The sequence below is a fragment of the Phascolarctos cinereus genome, unplaced genomic scaffold, assembly GCF_003287225.1.
Source record: "Phascolarctos cinereus isolate Bilbo 61053 unplaced genomic scaffold, phaCin_HiC Scaffold_4;HRSCAF=312, whole genome shotgun sequence".
NCBI lineage: Eukaryota > Metazoa > Chordata > Mammalia > Diprotodontia > Phascolarctidae > Phascolarctos > Phascolarctos cinereus.
In genome coordinates this window covers 405,971,598-405,992,177 of record NW_027555847.1, presented here as the reverse complement: position 1 = coordinate 405,992,177, position 20,580 = coordinate 405,971,598, and the positions used below count along the sequence as shown (strand labels likewise).

Here is a 20,580-nt window from a genome sequence, read left to right as displayed (position 1 = left end):
TACAGTACCAGGTAGTAGTTATTCTTGTCTATGGTTCATTGAATAAATTCTGCCCTCCATATCATATACACCAGTCTTTTATCAGAACCATATATTTAAATTTTTTTTTGGCAATTAAGTGACTCAAAGAAATCATATAGAGCAACTCTATGAGATGGTGCATCTACTCAATAGTGTATCCTATGAGGTTTAACAGCGTTCTGATTAAAATTGTGAAGATAGAAGATTTTTCATTATTCCTTCATACTTTTCTAGTTTCAACTAACTTGAAAAATATGATATAGTAAGGAATGAATAAGCCTTGAGAATTTTGCTATGCTCAGTTGACCTTTGTATTTAAAGTTGATGCTACAGACAAAATTAGCTCTTACTGTTCTTGACCCAGAAATCTTGGAGAATGAAGTCAAATGGGCCTTGGGAAGCATTACTAACAATAAGGCTAGAGGAGGTGACAGAATCCCAAATGAGCTATTTAAAATCCTAAAAGATGTTGGCGTTAAAGTTATCCACTCAACATGCCAGAACATTTGGAAAACTCAACAGTTGCTACTGGACTGGAAAAGGTCAGTTTACATCCCAAGCCTAAAGAAGCGCAATGCCAAAGAAGGTTCACTTTACTGAACGATTGTGCTCATTTCACACACCAGCAAGGCTATGCTTAAGATTCTGTAAGCTAGGCTTCAGCAATATGGAAACTGTGAATTACCGAATTTGGCTGGTTTTTGAAGAGGCAGAGGAAACAGAGGCCAAATTGCCAGTATTTGTTGGGTTATGGAGAAAATGAGGAAACGAGGCAGTTCCAGAAAACAAACAAACAAACAAGAACATCTACTTCTGCTTCATTGACTAAACTAAAGCCTTTGTATGGATCAAAACAAAATGTGGGAAGTCCTCAAAGAAATGGGAGTACTAGATCATTTTATTTGTCTCCTGATGAACCTCTATGTGGGTCAAGAAGCAACAGTTAGAACCACACATGGAACAGATTGGTTTAAGATCAGCAACAAGGCTGTATATTGTCACCTTATTTATTTAACTCATGTGCAAAGTACATCATGTGAAATACAGGCTGGATGAATCAAAAGCCAGAATTAAGATTGTTGAGGGAAATATAAACAGTCTCTGATATTCAGATAGTACCACTGTAATGGCAGAAAGTGAAGAGGAATTAAGAAGTCTCCTGATAAGAGTGAAAGAGGAGAGTGCAAAAGCTGGCCCGAAGTTTAGCTTCAAAGAAACTAAGATCATGGCAACTGGTCCATCACTTCCTGGCAAATAGAGGGATAAGAAATGGAAGCAGTGTCAGATTTTATATTCTTGGGCTTAACGATGCCTACAGATGGCAACTACAGCCATGAAATTAAAAGACACTTGCTCCTTGGAAGGAAAGTTAGGGCAAATTTGGATGGCATACTAAAAAGTAGAGACATTCCCTTGTCAACAAAGTTCTGTATAGTCAAACTATGTTTTTTTTTTCCAGTAGTAATATATGGCTGTGAGAGTTGAACTGTAGGGAAGGCTGAGTTCCACAGAACACACACTTTTGAATTGTGGTGCTGGAGAAGACTTTTGAGAGTTCCTTGGACAGCAAAGAGATCAGTTCATTCAATAAATACTTAAAGAAGTTAATTCAGACTATCACTGGAAGGTCAAATACTAAGGCTGAATCTTAAACACTTGGCCACATAATGAGAAAGCAGTGCTCATTGGAAAAGTGCCCGATATTAAGATTGAAGGCAAAAGGAATAGGGGACTGCAGGAAATGAGATGGATAGATAGTGTCACAGAAGTAATGAACATGAGGCTGGACAGACTTCAGGAGATAATGGAAAATGGTGGAGGCACACTATAATCTAAGAGGTCAGGAGGAGTTGGACATGACTGAACAACTGAACAAAAACCACGAAGTTGGTTGAGCCATTGGAGTGATACATTATTCTTTCCACCCTGGGCAAATGTGTAGCCTCTTCATTGGTTAGCAGGGAGTAATGAGGCTTTGCTGGGCTAGTCAATTTTTGATAAATTGTTACATATGATAAATGTTGTTTTCACTCCTCCACCCAGCCACCTCGTCTTACTGCTGTGAACCAGTTCAATCTCCACACATGTAACTGATAATTTTTCTTGTCTTTTTTTCCTCTTCTTTGATTTTGGCTGCTTTTCTCTTTAGCTTCTGAACTGGCAATTTCTAAATAGGATGGCTTGCAATCAGCCATTGAGGCCTATATTACCTCCTATATAGATGCAAGCATTAAAAAAATATGGCTTCAGATGAATAACATTTTTTAAATTTTCAAATAATCCCTACCAATCTGATAATATTTCCTTGTTGACTTTTCTTATTCCTCATCAGTGACACACTTACAGCAAAGCATGTTTTGTAAGGAGAAATCAAAACACTAAAAGAACAAGATGTAAGATGTTATTTGCAGGGGAGAAATCCATGGCATGGGACACACAAAGTATAACTTTGTAAGGGCAAATATTCCCAAGGGATAATGATAAATGGAGGACAAATGAAAATATTTAGAAAAATAGCAATATCAACAAAAAGACAAAAGCATATAATTTCTGTCTGACTAAAGAAAAACAGGCATGGGAAAAGAAGATGAGCAATATGTACAATTCTTAAAATATGGCAACATACTTCTGAGCATTGATTCCATCGATTGCCTGAATCATCCTTTCATTCAATTCTTCTTCAAATCTTTTCTTCTGTGATTTGGTTCTAGAGGAAAAAGAAGCATCGTTGAGGAATAAATATTTAAGAATAACTATCCTGACTTTGTTACATGATGCCAAAACACTTGTTCAGTTTCATGAAGAAATGTTGTTGATCGTTAATGATATTTTGTCAACACTGTACAAACATCAAGGCTTATTGAATTTAGTGGATAGTCTGGTCTTGGTGGAGAAGAAAATGACAAATTCCTCCAGTATCTTCACCAAGAAAACCCTAAATGGGATCAATAAGAGTTGGACATGACTGAAAATGACTGAACAACAATAATAAACAATTGGTCTTAGTACATACCCCATATATCTCAATTGAAGATGTAACAACTGATGTTGTGTATTAAATAACAAAACTAAAAGGCAATGCTTTGGAAGGTTTGCAGAAAATGTACAAATTGAGAGACGTTTTGATCACATATTAGAACTCACTTCTGTAAAAGATTTATATTTCCCTGATTGGCACAACAACTTTATTTGTTAAGAGAAATCTGATTTTTATATGAACAATAATTAGAAACTTCTTACAAATTTGGGGTGAGTTTGACTGACTGATCTTGTTCATTATTCACTGGTTGAATTTTCAGAGAGATTACATAGGTAGGTTCTTATTTTAGATATCTTCAATCCTAACCTGAGAGGAACAACATCACATGATAGATAGAGGATGAGCTAGCTTTGGAGTTGGGAAGACTTGGCTTCAAATCCTGCCTCTGAAGCTTACTAACTTTAATATCACGGGCAAATCACTTAACTTCCCAAACAACTATCTTAAATAGCCTGTGGGAGTTTTTCACACTGATGAAAAAACAAGTCCAAGCCAATTTCCCCCAAAACCCAGAAATGTGAATTTCAGATAGTCTGAGAAAGCTTTTCTTTCAGGTCTATTCAGAAATAATTCCCTATTTAATAGCCTGAACTGGGGAGTAAACAACCTTGCAATTAAAACATGTTTTTATAAAGTACTCAACACATTAAAAATTAAAAACTGAGTTTTTTGAAAGTGTTCATTGACAACTATTATGTGAATGATTCACAGCAGGAAAACTTGGACTTTAGAATTGCTCATTTGAATTAAGCTAAAGACCCTCTAGCAGAATGCCTTTAAAAAGCAGTTTTCATTAGCATTTCTTAATTTTTACATACATTAAGTGGCAGTATTAGTGAGGACTCTAGTGATTGTGAAAGTAAATGTCCTGATTCTCTGTAAATTGACTAAGTATTTGGTTACTGAATGGATATACCCCTTTGCCATGTAATTAGAATTAAAATTTATAGTGCAGATTGAAGTGTTAATATAAAATTTGCCAGTATTTACAGATTTGCAACATCGCTATTAGTTAAATGGAGAAATGTTTTATTCTTTTATGAAACATTTATGAATTTGTTTTTATCATTTATTTCAATAGTCTTAGAGAAAATAATTTTATCAATCTATCTTTGTCCTTTTCCCTCATCAAGATTTTCCTCAGTTTCATCACTACCTATTTTCTTTAAACAAAAACAATCTCCAAAGTTTCTGCTTTAGATATATATACATTTCTTAGCTTCTAGTAGTTCAATATTCTAGCAAGTGCCATTTTTAAAAAAGGTACCAATTATAACTAATTTTCTACATGGTATGATAATATATATTTCTATGTGTTACATATGTTATTTTCCATAATGGAAGCATTTGCATTTTATTTGCATCATGAATGGGAAGGAAATTGTGTTTTGGTTCTGCTTTTTAGTTGCCAATCACCATTTAAGAATGAAGGATTTTCTTTCATGCTTTGATACATCCCACTCACCTAAATAAAACATATACATGGACATGTGCACACATGTGGGTACATACACAAATAGCTCTTTATTCTCAATTATCTATTAAAACAAAACACATGAAAGTAATCAGGATTTGGAGGAAGAAAAGCTTTGATGGTAGGATGACGATGCAGAGGAAGTTACTGAGCACTCCACCAAGCTCCAGAGATACAAAGACAAAAATGAAACATTACTTGTCTTAATTCTATGGGCAGAAAATTCTGTGGGACAAAATTCAATGGGATTGGGTTCTGCTTTATCAGAAGATTCTTTAGAGTAAAAGTCAACAAGCATTCATTTTGTGCCTACTGTTTGTGACATACTGTGCTAAGTGCTGACAAAGAAAGGCAAAAAACAGTCCCTGCCTTCAAGAAGCTCATAATCCAATGGGGAAGACAGCATATAACTATGTTCTCTCTCTCTCTCTCTCTCTCTCTCTCTCTCTCTCTCTCTCTCTCTCTCTCTCTCTCTCTCTCCCTCTCCCTCTCTCTCCATACACACATGCCCTTACACACAAACATATATACACATATATACACATATACATATATAATACATATATTATATATAGATATTGTGCAAATATGGTATATACATTATATAATGTATATGTGTGTGTATATATATGTATATATATATATGCACATATTGTATGTATACACACAAGATGAACTAGAATTAATCTCTGTTAATATTAGAAAGAAGAAATGTGTTATCATGGATGCATTCCAACATAACTATTCAACAAAACAATTTGTATATCCAATGGAGTTTTATAATGGGATATCATTTCCTCATTCAAATGATATTAACCTATGTTATTTTGTTTTCAGAACTGAAAGCAATCCAAAAGGTTTATTTCTTTAAAGAATCAGCTTTTTTAAAAAAATGATGACAATAGATTATACCTTCCAGAGATATGAGAGCAGTACATTTATACTTATTCAGTACTGTAAGATGTACCTTAATGTGCGGTGCTGAAAGTGATGCTGACCCATTGGCACATCCTGAAGGAAAAAATAAGAATATTTATTAGTCAAAGATTATGAGACAAGATAATTTGTGAAACAACAACATACACACTACATAGCCATCTACTTTCACAATGGAAGCTGAAGATAGCTAAAAAAAAATTCTTATAGACAATTAGACTCTCATCCTTCAAAATTGTCTACATGGCACTATGACAGCCGAATGAAAAGTGAAAAATGCAATGAATTTCCTCCATGTTTTGTCTATATAATTGCAAACATCTGGATCATAAGAAACATTCGGATAGTTTTACACCTTTTTTTCCATTTCATCTGGGTGTTTTTAGGTTTGGTCCCAAGCAATTGATTTCTACAGCAATGGTCAGATTAAATCTCACTGGAATTGTATTAGGTTTGTGGTTAAACAGATATTTAAAGGATTTGGTTTAAAATGAAAATACTTTTCAAACCTAAAACATAAATACATAATACATTCTGAAAATTTGCCGAAGAACAGGTTTGGCAACGGGTGTTGACTACAAAACAGTTCAATAAGACTTCAAGAAAAAAATAAACAAGCCCATGCAAATGATAGAATACAAATGAGGATACAGAGCACACCATGAGCAGGACCAAATGGGATAAGTTAACATTACAGTCTTTTGTTAGATCTGTGCCAAGTAAAAAATAGTGTCTCGTGAGTAAAACCTTGTAACTTCTTATGAAACCGAAGTTAGCTGACTCAGTTATTCAATAGAAATTGACTATCCTGTTCCATTGCACAGATTAATTGAAGCCAAGAAATGACAGTGTGGGGAGCATATTGCTCTTATGTAACAGCAAAGAGACCACTATTTTATGGGGAAAATGACTTTGGCCTACAAGAGCCACTTTGATAATATGAGATGTCATGCCAAAAATGTACAGCCTTTTTTTAAATTAGATTAGAAAATTCAACAATCTATAAATTGCTTTTAACATATGGCATTAGTACTTTGAACAGGTTAGGTTATTAAATGCTCATTGAATTAGTCCTATAAAATTAATGTTAAAAGTCCACAGGTGATTTATTAATATATACAAATATATAAAAGATATGCATAAATTGCAGTATATGGATAAATGAGTATATATAGATGTATATGTACATATACATCTATATATGTATGTATGTTTATGCTATGTATTTGGAAAAGTTTTTGGTAATGAGGCTTGTTTGATACTGGTAATGAAAATATAGTACCACGATATTGCTTAGATACAAATGGCTTCATGCCTTTTGTTCCTTTTACTGAGATGCATAAGATTACCTACCACTTGGTCCATATGAGAGTGAGAATTAGTTGCTCTGTTCAGTCTAAAATGATTCAGTGTCATTATAAAAAAATAACAAAGTTGAGACCATTTGGATTTAGAAACTAAAGTCATGGAAGAACAAAACTCATAGAGTGCAGGAGTTGATGTTAACTCACAAATTACCCATCTGTAATGATCTCTTTGGAAAAGGAAACTAAAAATGTTTTACATAGACTGTAGTTTACATGTCAAAGAATGGTGGAACATGTATTACTGGGAAAATATATTTTCCTTTCACAATTATGCTACTTGAAGTGACATAAAAAAGTCCATACTGTGGTACTGATCTTGCCATTTTCTGTTGTCATGCTGTCCCTGTGATGTAAGTGTGCAAAGGGCTTGGCTGCTCCCCAGGATTCCAAGTACCGGGTCATGCGGACAGATGCTCTCATCTTGGCTCCATCTAATGTATGCCTGGGTCTAAAGAGGTGCTGAGGACTTCGTCTTTCTCCCTGGTTGCAAAAAACAAAGTAGCAGGCACTTTGGACATTCAAAGCATTAGCTTCATTTGCATACTATAGTATATATAATGACTTTCACAAGGTTTTTTTTAATGCTTTTTTTTTTAGGCAATTGGGCTTAAGTGACTTGCCTAGGGTCACATAGCTAGTGTCAAGTGTTTGATCTGAGGCTGATTTTGAACTGGGGAACTCCTGACTTCAGGGCTGGTGCTCTACCCACTGCGCCACCTAGCTGCTCTACAAGGTTTGGTTTTTTAAAGACTGAATTTCTTAATAAATAAATCTGTCTATACCTCTATCTTCTTTGCTCAAATCTATCTATATACATATATTTTATACTACATAATATGTCTTTTAAATCCCAGCTGAAAACACATCATCTCCATAAAACCATACTTAAATAAATCTACTTCTAATCAGTTTACTTAGCCTACTTTCAACAGTTAGATACATTAAAACATAATTTATCTAAAATCTTTAGGAAGTTAGATGTTTTGGATAAAGAAAGTTTCCAGGAAACTGAAAAGTATCCTTTTAAGTACCAAAATAATAATACATTTTTTTAGCCCATTTGGTATGACCATTTCTAAAACACTACTGTTTTTTTTTAAATTCTACAGAACACAAATTCACCATTATAAATTATTCATATTCTCCATTGTATCACAATTATTGGTTTACATCTACCTCTGCCCCATTAACTTCCTTTAGACCAGGATCTATGGTGTACCTATCTTTGTATCCCAGCGCTTTGCACATTGTAGATAATTAAGAAGTGTTGATGGATGAATAGATGTCAATTTATTAAAGCCATCAATGTCCATTAATATATATTGTGAATAATTAATAAAGATTAACAGATGCTTCAAAGCCACCTTTAATGCATATATCTACAGAAACTCAGTACCAATTTCAACTTAGTCCTGTTGATTGTGCTTGTGTGCAGTGACTCCAAAACAACTTTTTTTTCCAACACAATTTTATAAAAATTAAAAAGATAAAACTGTGGGCTGATAAACATGAAATATCGAACTCAGCTGCATAAATATTTGGCGACAGCCTTCTATATTCTTAGGACTTTACTACTGGTATATATACCTTACAAAATTATTGAAATCTTTACAATTCTGACAGTTTTATCTCAGAAATAATAGTTTCAAAATCATCCACAGACTTTTCATATCAATACTAACCTTGGGATTGATCACAAAATAGGTTTTGACATAATGTTCCTTCAGATATGGGTCTCTGATATCTCCATCTCCTTCTTCTACTTTGTAAGCTCCATTCAAGTGTTCTAAGGTAACTGAAGTAATGTGAACACGCCTGCAATTATATTTTTAAACCTGATCAGGACAATATAAAAGTTATCTTGGTGGTGTGTGGTGTTAAAATTATTTTTACTTTGACAAATATTTTCCCATTTTAATGGTGAAAGAAAAGCTATGTGTATAGGCAAGAAGTGAATGTGAATGAAAGGCTTGGTATGTCCAGAGTGTGACAGCTTGTGATGTCTATTTCAGCAGCAGTAGGGACTAGTACTGAAGTGCTCTCTGCCACATACAGAAAAAAGGAGATTTAATTTGGATCTTTGCACCAGCTGAAAATTTTGATTATATCCAGTTCTACTTCAGGCATGCAGATTTTTGATGAAACTTATGTAAAAGTATTTTTATGCAGGATGTGCACTGAACTGCATACAAAGCATGTTTTTTTTTCTTTTCAATGATCAAAAATTATGTTGGGGAAAATGATATTAACACATTGGGAATCAAATTCAAGTTTTTATCCATCTTAGTTTTCTGATAAAGGACAAATGACTAAACCAAGTAGGTCATCAGATATAATAATTAACATCTATTTATTAACTTATAAATATATGTTGGAGTAAGGATTATGTCAAATAAGAACCAGGTCAAGAATGAGGATTTAAGTAATGAATGCAGTCGATTTGCCATACCCTGGAACACCTCCAGCTTCCATGTGATTTGCTAGTGTAACATCATGAGACCAGACATCATATTGCCACTTCTGCAAACCAATTACACCACAGAGGACATTCCCAGAGTGTACTCCCACACGCATGTTGATATCAACTCCAGTTGCATCTCTTACTTTCCTAAACAGAAGAAAAGACTTGTATAAAATGGGTAAAGTAGATTTTCTTTCCCATCCCCAACAAATCAGCTGACATTCTATCACATTTTTTTTCATATAGTTTAAAAATAATGCTGTCACCAACTGAATTATGTTGTACAAGACAACTGCTAGGGAACAAAAAGGAAACACGTTGTATTCTTCCCTGTAACAGAGGTTAAGTGAAAGGCAGAGACTAGGTACTTTAAGGAAGGGCAGAGCAAAGAACAATATAACAGTATCCATACTAGTTTGCAAATTATCTTGATTAAAGGACAAGAATAGGGCAGTGATCATTTTGGGAAAAAGAAGAGGCATGAGGAGGAGAAAGGATTAGAAATATTTTGATTAATCTGAGTAACCAAATCAGCTGTTTTTTTGAAATACAGAATATGAATGAGGATTTTATGTGAAACCAAATATTTCCATTTTATGCTTCTTGTTTTGTTTTAATACAATACATTCTAAATGCTACCTTCAAAACTGTTCTATTTGTCTGTATTTCCTTCAGAACTTCCTTCTATTCTCTTCTATGCATTAAAACAAAACAAAGCATGTTCCAGTGGCATCATTTTTGCTAACTCTGACATGTCCCCTTGACCCCCTGCCACAAACACTTCATCAAAGATCCTCTGGAGACATTATTGGCCATTTATTTGATTAGAACTGTTAAAAATCTATCAAAATTGTTTTTCTTTACAATATTGTTGTATAATTGTTTTCATGGTTCCTGTTTAGTTCTTGCATATTCATCTGAATGGCTTCTAAGTTCCTCTATTCCATTAAAGCAGCAGTTCTCAGAGGGTAGTCCAAGGATACCTGTGGTCCCCAAGGTAAAAATTATTACCATATAAATACTAAAACATTATTTGTCTAATTGAACACATCTCCTTTTGTCTAATTATATATCTGTGTGAGTCCAAATTTTCTTCATATACTTCAATCAAAGCAACATATTTTTAAAGATTGAATATAGAGGCAGATATGAGAACCCTACATTAAGGTAGACATTAAACAGTTTTGCAAAATACTCAAAACAATGCCATTCTCACTATTTTTTGTTTTGGAAAATGTAGTACCCTGATCAGCGCACAAAGAAACAGTTATCTTCAACTTTGCTTAAAGAGTCAATGGACATACTCCAAGCCTGGGTATGTTTTCCACTTTTTCTCACTGTATTTAATTCATCAAGATTTCTGATCAGAGTTATATGAGGTATATTTCTGAAATACATGACTTAATGAAAGAATTCTAGTTTAATTTTCCTGAGTTCATCAATATGTAGAAATAACTGTAATATAATTACCCTGGGAGAACCTGTGGAGTGGATAAGAAAAAAGAATATTTACCTGCATACTTTCTCCTTTGAAGATTCTTTCCCACCTGATTTTGAAAAGACATTCAAGGGGAAAATATTCCTTCAGTAATGAAGGCTTTCTTCCTCCTCCACTTTATTTTCCCTTTCTATTCAATCTAATAATCACAGCAAAGTTCCTTTTGGGACTGAAGAACACTCCTCAAGTTCAACCCAGAAAGAAGCAGGATACCCTGCTAAAGAAACCTTCCCCCCCCCCATAAAGCAGACATTTTGACTTTAGGTAAATTAAAGGGTTAAATTTCGTGAAGAAGCAAGGTGTTTTCAGGTGCTTGCTAGTGACAGGAATTAGAGAGTGAATTAATATTCCCTCTTCTTCCTCTAGTCAGCTCTTTCTTTTCCCACTTTGCTTCTTTTCTATTTCCTCCTATATCTCCTATGGTGCTGGTGAACTGAGTTTTCCTGATAGAAAGGTATGGAAACTAGCAGTAAGTTAGAAAGCAAGGCTTCTATAATCCTGTGAGGATTGATTAGAAAAGTTACCTGTTAGACTGAAACTATCTCTTGTTCCTTCTTCCCCATACCAATATTGTCTTATTGTGACACTTGAAAAGGTAAGTGACTTGCCCAAAGAAAGTTTCATTCTGAAACTAATTTATAAATATCTATCAATCACTACTCATCTCACTTTATGCCATTTCCTGGAGCTCTCTCTTTATATATGGTTCTATTAATATATATATGGATCTATATGTATGTATATATACATATAGAGAGAGATGTATATGCTGACATCTTCACACATGGCTTACTCAATTTTTTAAAAATCACTAACAGAGGAGTGTAGAGGATTAGGATGCACAAACATAATTATTACTTCTATATGAGAGTGAAAATATTTGAGGAAGAAAATAAACATTATGCCCAATAGCAACATGAAAAATGATAAGTTGCTATTCTTAACTCATATAATTAATAAACTAAATGTTTTGTCCCCCCTCCACCAAAGGGCCAGTGAATTTAATAATAATAATGATAATAATAATAATAATAGCTAGCATCTATATAGTACCTACTATATTCCAGGTACTGTGCTAAGTGACTTACACAACAACCCAGTGAGATTTGTAATAGTACTAAATTTAGGCAAGCAGAGGTTAAGTGACTTCCCAAGCTCACCCAGCAAGTAAGTGTCTGAGGCTGGATTTGAATTCAGGTCTTACTAACTCCAGGGCTAGAGCTGTAGCCACTGTGATACATAGCTACCTCAGAGTAGGCCGAAATTTTCTTAATTGCTGAATGAAGGATTTAGACTAGAGACAAAGTTCCTTCTTAAGGTTCCTTCTAGTTCTTATTCCCATGATCTTACTGTTATGTTCTTTGCCTTCTAAAAGTGTTAAAAGATGGAAATATACTGATAAATTTTTCCTTGTATGTAACGTGAATGGTTTGGACTAGAAGTAACCTAAGGTTACAGCTTTAATGTTTTATGATTCCATGTTTCTTAAAAAGATGAATATTTTATTTTGACACAAGATACTTCCCAACAATCACTGAAAAAATCCATTCTACATTCCATACATTCCCTAAGGAAAAAAAAAAAAGGTCTATGGATTTTTAACAGAAAGGTGAGCTTGAGCAGCATGGTACAAACATTGAATGCTGTCTTTCCAAGCTGGTTTGATTTATATTGTTGTGGTAATCACATGCATTATTATTTTACCTCAACTTTCTCCATTCTGCATCACTTCATGAAGTTTATGAAGTTTTCCCCATGTTTCTCTGAATTAGTATCCATTATGTTAATAGACCTTAATTTATTTAGTCATTGTCCTGTGATTGTGATGAACACATTTTCTTTCTAGCCTTATTATCACAAATAATGCTGAACTCTTAAGATGTACTTATTACTATTGTAAAGAAACAATATATCCAAGGATGAAATTTTTAGGTTATTTTAATTTTAAGAGTAAACATTTTCTTTGTACCTACTTTATGGCTTCACACATATCTAGTCCCATTTTCACACAATTCTTGGCATGGTTTGGAAGAGATATAGGGAGGCCAGACACACAGTAGTAGCAGTCTCCTAAAATTTTGATTCTCATACATTCATTTTCCTGAAAGAAAAAAAGAGACAAGCAGCATGAAGACCTTGCACAAGGGTATATGATATTTACATTTATGTAATATGAAGGGTTTTGTTCTTACTGAAAATAATGTATAGTCATCTATACTTGAGGCGAAAAAAAAAATCAAGCCAGAATGATTTTTTATTACTGTTTCTCACTCATTCACCCATTTTGGGAAAGAAGAAGAAGAAGGTATGTAGATAAAAGGACAGCAGGAGAGTGGGCAGAATAATCTAGAGTTCTGTGCTTTCTCAGAAGCTGGTGTATAAAATAAAAAAAAAGAACTAAAAGAATTAAATTCTATTAGATCAATAGACTCTGGCCTGACCCTTCCTATAGTTTTCAATACAACCCTCCCTCCTCTCATTTCTAACTTTCCATTAAGGAGTTTCTACTATTTGTATGCATTACCATAACATAAATAAAATTCAAAAAAAATGGCTATAGGAAATAAACTTAGATTTCCTCATAAAAGTTTATGCACACACATATTCATAAAAGGGGAAAGAAAAAGCCAAATTTATTTTAAATCCAATTTTAAATCTGAATTAGTCTGCCCAGTATACCCATTTTCTTCTTTCAGAAAATAAAAATAGAACCTAGTCCTTATTTTGATGTCTACTTCAGACAATATAAATTTTGTGTTTAACAATGCCTGATAACATTATTTTAATCCAGTGTAAGAAAGCAATTATCTCTTAATAAGGCCTCCCTCTGCTAATTTATAAACACAGATTCTGAATCTCAATAGAACATGAAATTCATAAAAATATAGCAAATGAATTAATTTTCCATAAAGTTTGCATTAAACTCAATGTACTAAGCTCTTGTTTGCTTGAGATACTTTCCATTTTAATTTCGTCATTAACAATGAATTACTAGAAAAAAATAATAAAATTAATTTGGAAGTATGAAAGGTCAAGAATATCAAAGGAATTATTGAAAAAAATGTAAAGGAAGGAGGTTTAGCAATAACAAATCTTAAACGGTATTATAAGGTGGTAATTATCAAAACTATTTGGTATTGGCTAAAAAATAGAAAGGTAATTCAGTGGAACACAGTATATATATGATACACAGTAAATGATTATAGTAACCTTGTGTTTGACAAATGTAAAAATTTAAGCTTTTGGGATAAGAATTCACTATCTGGTAAAAATTGTTGGGAAAGGGAAAGCAGTCTGGCAGAAACTAGGTATAGAGCAACAGCTTATACCATTTACCAAGATAAAGTCAAAATGAATACATGACGTAGACATAAAAGGAGACATCATAAGTAAGTTAAAAGAACATGGGACATGTTATCTATCAGACTTATGACTAGGAGAAGAATTTGTAAATAAGCAAGAGTACTGTGAGATGTTAAATGAAAAATTTTGATTATATTAAATTAAAAAGGTTTTGTAAAAATAAAACCAATGTAGCAAAAATTAGAAGAAAAGCAGAAAAATGGGGGAATTTTATAGACAATTTTTTGGATAAATGTCTCATATCTCAACTATATAGAAGTTTTGTCAAATTTATGAGAATATGAATAATTTCCCAATTGATAAATGGTCAAAGGATATGAACAAGCGGTTTTTGGGTGAAGAAATCAGAGTTATAAATAATAGTCATTAAAAAATGCTCTACGTCAGTATTGATTAGAGAAATACAAATTTAAACAGCTTTGAGACATCATCTCACACATCTCAAATTGTCTACACTGAAGGAAAGAGTACCACTACAAGTGAAATCATAATTGCTTGAAAGTGAGTTTTATGTCCCTGCTGATACTTGGTTTCTCATTCTCTTTTGGCAGGTAGGAAAGCAGTCAAATGAGACAGTGGTAAATAAAGGAATGTGAGTGGATTTGAGTATTACTTCATAGTTTTTCAAAGGGAAGTTCTTGATGAGCTCTGTACATGAAAGTGTTAACAGCTGCCAAACCAAGGAGGGTTTGGATAAGAGTACCATATCCCTAGCTTCTTGACTTGTAAAAAGCATATAGATTATTCTGAAACAAATCCTTCATAGGCAGTAAAACACAGATAGACTAATTAGTTCTTACTTTTGGGAAACAGATGATAATAGCTAGCACTTACATAGTGTTTTAAGGATTGTAAAGCACTTCACAAATGTTATCTCATTTGGTCCTTACAACATCTAGAGGATCTCAACTTGTGACCTGTGAGTGCCAAGTTCAGAAGGTAGGTTCTAGAGTAGGTGCTAAAGAAAGGTTATACTATACTATATTGTGACAGACAGAGATTAAGTGACTTGCCAAGGGCATACAGCTTGTAAGTGTCTACAGCTGCATTTGAGCTCAGGTCTTCCTGACTCTGTACCCAGCACTCTATTTGCTGTACCACTTAGCTACCTGTGGTGCACTTAATTGGATTAAAATGACACTTCAAAACACATGCGTTTTTTTTGGTATGAAGTATAACAATTCACTTCAATTCAAGCTTCCAGTAGTGTCCTAAGTCATAATAATTACCAGGCTCTGGATCAGTTGAAGAAACCAGATTCTTGATTTATTGAAGTACAGCAAGAAGTAGTTAACTAATTTCTAGTTTCTCACAAATGTGTATTTGTTTGAAATCTATTATCTTTCTCCTTCCCCATTTTCCCTCTTATTTCCTCTTCCCCACCCATTGTTTACACTTGATTTCATTTTTAGTATCATTCTGTGAGATTGGATCAATTCATGAAAAACAACACAAAACTTTGTTGCAGGGTGCCAGTATTGGTTACCATTGATGTATGCTGAAATATAATTTCATGCTGTGCTAGCTAAGAAAATGATATTCATCACTGCAGAGGCATGCAATAGATCTCTAGAAGAAAGAGTGTAATAATAAGGTGGTTTGTTTACTTACAAATGGATTCATGGCCAGCATTTTTCTGAAAAGGTAAACTTTTAAAAAGATGGAGCAGGGGTAAGTCAATGAAGCAGAGGGTGCTTCCCATTAGTGACTCACCTTGGCAATTTGATCAAACTTTCCAAAGAGTTCATTCAGCATGTGCACTAGTTCCCCTGGAGAGCAGTCACTAGCCAGACGGGTGAATCCAACAATGTCAGCATATAATATGCTATCAAAATAAAGGAATTAGCACTTGAAAACATTTTATTAGGAAAAAAAAATATTTCCCCATAAATGATCACCAATTTACTAATTTGACATGAAGAATACAGTTTCTCTGAGCCAGTTTGACTACCTGCATATTTTCTTGAATTCTTCATTATTTTAAATACTTTCCTTTGCAACTTACACAGAGCTTACTGAGGTTGGGTGTTATTTCAAAGATGGAAAGCAACCATCTACTTTTTATGCTTAATTTTCTAGTTTGAACTTTGCACTTTATCTATTGTTAGTCATGATTCCAACATTTGTAGTATCATTACTGAAGGCCAGTAAAAATGAATTGTGCAGAAGACATAATAATGCATTTACTTAGGAAGACCTTCCCAGACCACATGGAATAGCAGGAAAATCCCTGGATTTTTGAGTGGGTGCCATAGTTACCACTTATTTATTAAGTGACCTTTCACTTAATCCCTCAGGCTCACTCAGTTGCTTTATCTGTAAACAGGAGTACTATTTGTACTACCTACCTCAGAAGGTTGTTAGAAGAATAAAAGATATTAACGTTTATAAAGTGTTTTATAAGAATACAGTACAATCCAATGAAATCTATAATAATAATAATAATAGTGACTCACAGAATCATAAAATGGAGACCACCTATCCTGTACCCATAAAGGAGTTTCCCTTACTATATTCGTAAGCAGCTATCCAAGCTTATCTTAAGGATAAGTGAAGAGGAACCTTTCACCTACCATGGCAGCTCATTCCACTTCTGGATAGCACTAAACTGTTAAGGTTTGTTTCCTTAAAATATGTTTTTTTTCTCCATTGAATTCTCCTCTTACCTTTCTGCTCATACCTTACTTAGTACTTTCTTTTGTATTTCTCTAACATACCCATCCCTCCTAGTTATGTCCTCATGAACAGCATAACAAGTCACACTTTTTTTTTTTGGCACGATAGTCTCTAAAGTATATGACAAGAACTTTTACACTCAACACTAATTTTTTTTTCTTCTCCAGGTTAATTAGCCCAAATTCCTTCAAGCAGTCGTGATAATGTATAAATTCAAGGGGTAGGCCATCACCAGTTGTCTTGACTTTTGTCTTGCCACAAGATTCTGATGACTCTGGAGGAGGGAGGCTGATGACTTTGCACAATTCTGCCTCACTTAAATCCAATTCACATACAAATCAAGACTTCATTCTCGTAATGTCATTGGTCCTCTTTGAGAATGAAAGACTAACAACAACACAAAGGATTTAAGGTCTTCCATCTTCACCTAATTGCTTTAGCCAAAGAAAACTATTTGAACTCTAGTTTTATACTTGACAAAGTGAAAAGCAGGCTGACCACAGCCCACTCTATTAGGGGAACATTTTACAGTAATTCTGAAAGACTCAGCTCAAAAACTTCACTTAGCATCACTTGGGTAACCAAACAGAACTTAATTTTTTTAGGGTAACATCAATATAATTGTCTTTTTGTATGTCTGTCTTCTAACTTTTATTCTAAGTATCAACATTGATTTTTCATATTCAAGTGAGTTGACAAACAGTTAGTTTGTGGAATTTTCTAATGTGTTGTCATTGGGATTAGCTGGCTGGAAACACTGCTCCTGCCCCCTCAACCCCAACTACAATTTAAAGTCCTTTTTAAGATAACTATTTTTTTTTTAAAATTTGGGTGAGACAATCGGGGGATTAAGTGACTTGCCCAGGGTCACACAGCTAGTGAGATCACATTTGAACTCGGGTCCTCCTGACTCCAAGGCCAGAGCTCTATCCACTGCGCCACCTACCTGTCCGGATTCTAGATAACTATTGCAAAATAAATAGCTTATATTTACATATTGCTTTAAAATCTCATTTTATTCTCACAGCCACCTTGTGAAGTGCTATTTTTTAATCCCTATTTTACAGACTGGAAAACCAAAACTTAAAGAAATTTAAAGTGACTTGCCCAAGGTTACACAGTTAGTAAGTATATGAGGGGTATTATGGACCCAAGTCCTTCTAACTCCAATTCTACTACTCTATCCTCTATCGTGTTGCTTCATAAAAGTGGGTTGCCCATGTCAGGTGAACCAGGGACTGCTGACATAGGAAAATAAAATACATTTCAGGTGAATAACAACAACAATTCAGTTCCTGCCTCAATTATCAGCATACTTTTTATAGACAGGCCTGGATTCAAATAATAAGGCCAAACTCCCTTCTTTGCCTAAGCCAGCAAGTAAACATTATTTATTCTTACAGTGCATACTGCAATACATTTTACATAGTCCATTTTGAGAACATAAATTCACTTTCCATTTGCCCTCTTTGGTTGGTTTGTGTGTGTATGTCGCTGTGTATTTGTTTAAATTTCATCTATTTTTCAAGTCATTTTAAAATACACAATCCATGTTATCATTTTCACCAAATTTTAGCTGGCCTGCCATTGATTTTCCAATGCTGTTTAACAGCTCTCTGTGTTTGTTTTTAGTCACTCATAGTTCCGTTTAACCCTGGAATATCAGGGCTAATGTTTACTCAAAGATATTTGCTATGGGACTCAACCTTTGCTTTTCTGGGACTCCATTCATTTAAATCTATGCTTATCTTTACAAGTGTGGATTATCAGTCACTTACAAACCTTTATAGGGATTAAAGAATGGTGGCTGAACTTTGGTCTATATCTGAGGCAGAAGAATTGCAGTGGGCTGAATATTCTCCCTTATCAGGCACTGTGAATGCTGCCCTTCAGTAAAATCCTGGGCCTTCAGGGCTGGCAATACCTAGTCAGGCTGATATTTCTAATCCTTTCATTTCTTATTATTCTGGAACCTTATTTAATCAGGTTTTCTTTGTGCTAAGAAATCTCTGCAAGCTTCTTAACTTTAATTATAACATGTAGAAATATTTCCTATAGCGAGATGGATTTATTTTTTGTCTCTAAAGACCATCTTGCTTGCCTTTCCTTTCCATAAGAAGGTATTCAGTTTATCCTTTACAAAGTCACCTTCTTCCAATGTTCTGCAGAATCTTTGGCTATTCTATTTAATGATAATTAAACAGAATATACAGGTGTGTCTGGTGCTTATTGGAAACTGCCCCATGATGAAGCCTAGCACTCCCCTGGAACAGATACTCTCCCAGAAGCCAGATGGAGAGGTGATATGGACATCAGCTGGCTAAAGAAACACATCCTTTGGGCTCCATTTATATGAAATAGTAGGTGACCTGGGGTCCATGAACTCACCTAAAATATTTTATAACTTCATTTCAGCATACAGTCATCCCTTCCACATTGCAACTTTCTCCATCATGGTTTTGATATGTTGTGAGTCAGCATAAGAAATAAAATGAGAAAGTTTTGGGAGTTTTACAGAAGCCACAGATGATATGTGAAGGTCAGCAGATGACACAGAGCCTGTGATCAAATACTTAACCCAAATTTTACAATAAGGTACTGTAAACACCCCATAAGAGAAAAAGAATCAGACTTCTTCTCTGGTACAAAAGGGAGGGCCAACAAAATTTAAACAGATTTTCCAGGTAGCAGGGGTGCCCAGTCCCTAACCCCCTCACTCCCACCCACTATGTGGAAGGGATTACTATAATTGGTTTCCTTTGTAATTCTATGTATTTTATTTTATGCATTGAATTTATGCATTTAAAAACTTTATTGTGAGAAGTGGTCTATAGGCTCCAAAAGATTCCCAAAGATTGGCACACAAAAGGTTCAGAACCTCTACAAAGGATTACTGAGGATCAGTAACTTTTCTAATTTATTGCAAAATTATTTAAAAGACCAAATAAAATATTCTCTATTTCCACATTTAGTGGATCTATTTGTGTGTAAAATGAATAGATATGAAAGGATATCCATTTCTTAAAATTACTTCTGTCTCTCTACTTACAGAGCCTCACACTGATTTAGACCCTCATCCCCTGTGCTACCGGAAGAACTAACTGGTTTCCTAATTAGCATCCAGTGGCCCAGAAGTTCTGTTTCGTTTTTATCTGTTTATATATACCCATTGCCCAGCAAGTAATAGGCCCTCAATAAATGCTTGTTATCTAATGGATTGGTCTCTTATCTCTGGGCTTCCCTTTTCCTGTCCCTTCTCCACAAGTCAGCTAAATTGATATTCTTAAAGCACAGATTTGAACATATTCTCCTGCTCAAGAAGTTTCAATGGTTCCCTGTTGCTTCTAGGATTAAAAAAAGTCCTCTGATTGACATTTAAAGCCCTTAACAATTTGGTTCTCTGTTCAAACTGATTTCACAATACTTCTCCTCATGTATTCTACTTCCCAGACAAAATGGCCTTCTAAACATTCCCCATACATGGCATTCTATCTCTTATGCACATCTTTCCTTCCAAAGGCTGTCCCCCATGCCTGGAACACTCTATTTTCTCATCCCTATCTCTTAGAACCTCTAGGATCCTTTAAGGCTCAGTTCAAGTGACTTCCTAAAATGAGGTCTTTCCTGATTCCCCCTCTATTTACCCCGAGTCTTCAATCATTTTTTTCATAGTTGTAAGTGCTTCTCTGTGTACATGTTTCTCTACAGTAGACCATAAACTCTTTAAGGATAGGGACTACTTCT

The 20,580-nt window shown here is 34.4% G+C and overlaps 1 protein-coding gene across 1 annotated transcript in view; it reads right to left on the bottom strand.

The window, feature by feature from the left end:
* The window catches only part of ADCY2 (adenylate cyclase 2), a 554,774-nt gene that overhangs the window by 122,890 nt on the left and 411,304 nt on the right, over positions 1 to 20,580 (bottom strand). Inside the window, exons 6-12 of the mRNA XM_021004443.2 lie at positions 15,874 to 15,985; positions 12,771 to 12,898; positions 9,288 to 9,446; positions 8,521 to 8,653; positions 7,142 to 7,318; positions 5,503 to 5,546; positions 2,648 to 2,728 (exon numbers count right to left, since the gene is read on the bottom strand). Of these exons, the coding sequence (XP_020860102.1) occupies positions 2,648 to 2,728; positions 5,503 to 5,546; positions 7,142 to 7,318; positions 8,521 to 8,653; positions 9,288 to 9,446; positions 12,771 to 12,898; positions 15,874 to 15,985 (834 nt within the window). The remainder of the gene's footprint in view (positions 1 to 2,647; positions 2,729 to 5,502; positions 5,547 to 7,141; positions 7,319 to 8,520; positions 8,654 to 9,287; positions 9,447 to 12,770; positions 12,899 to 15,873; positions 15,986 to 20,580) is intronic.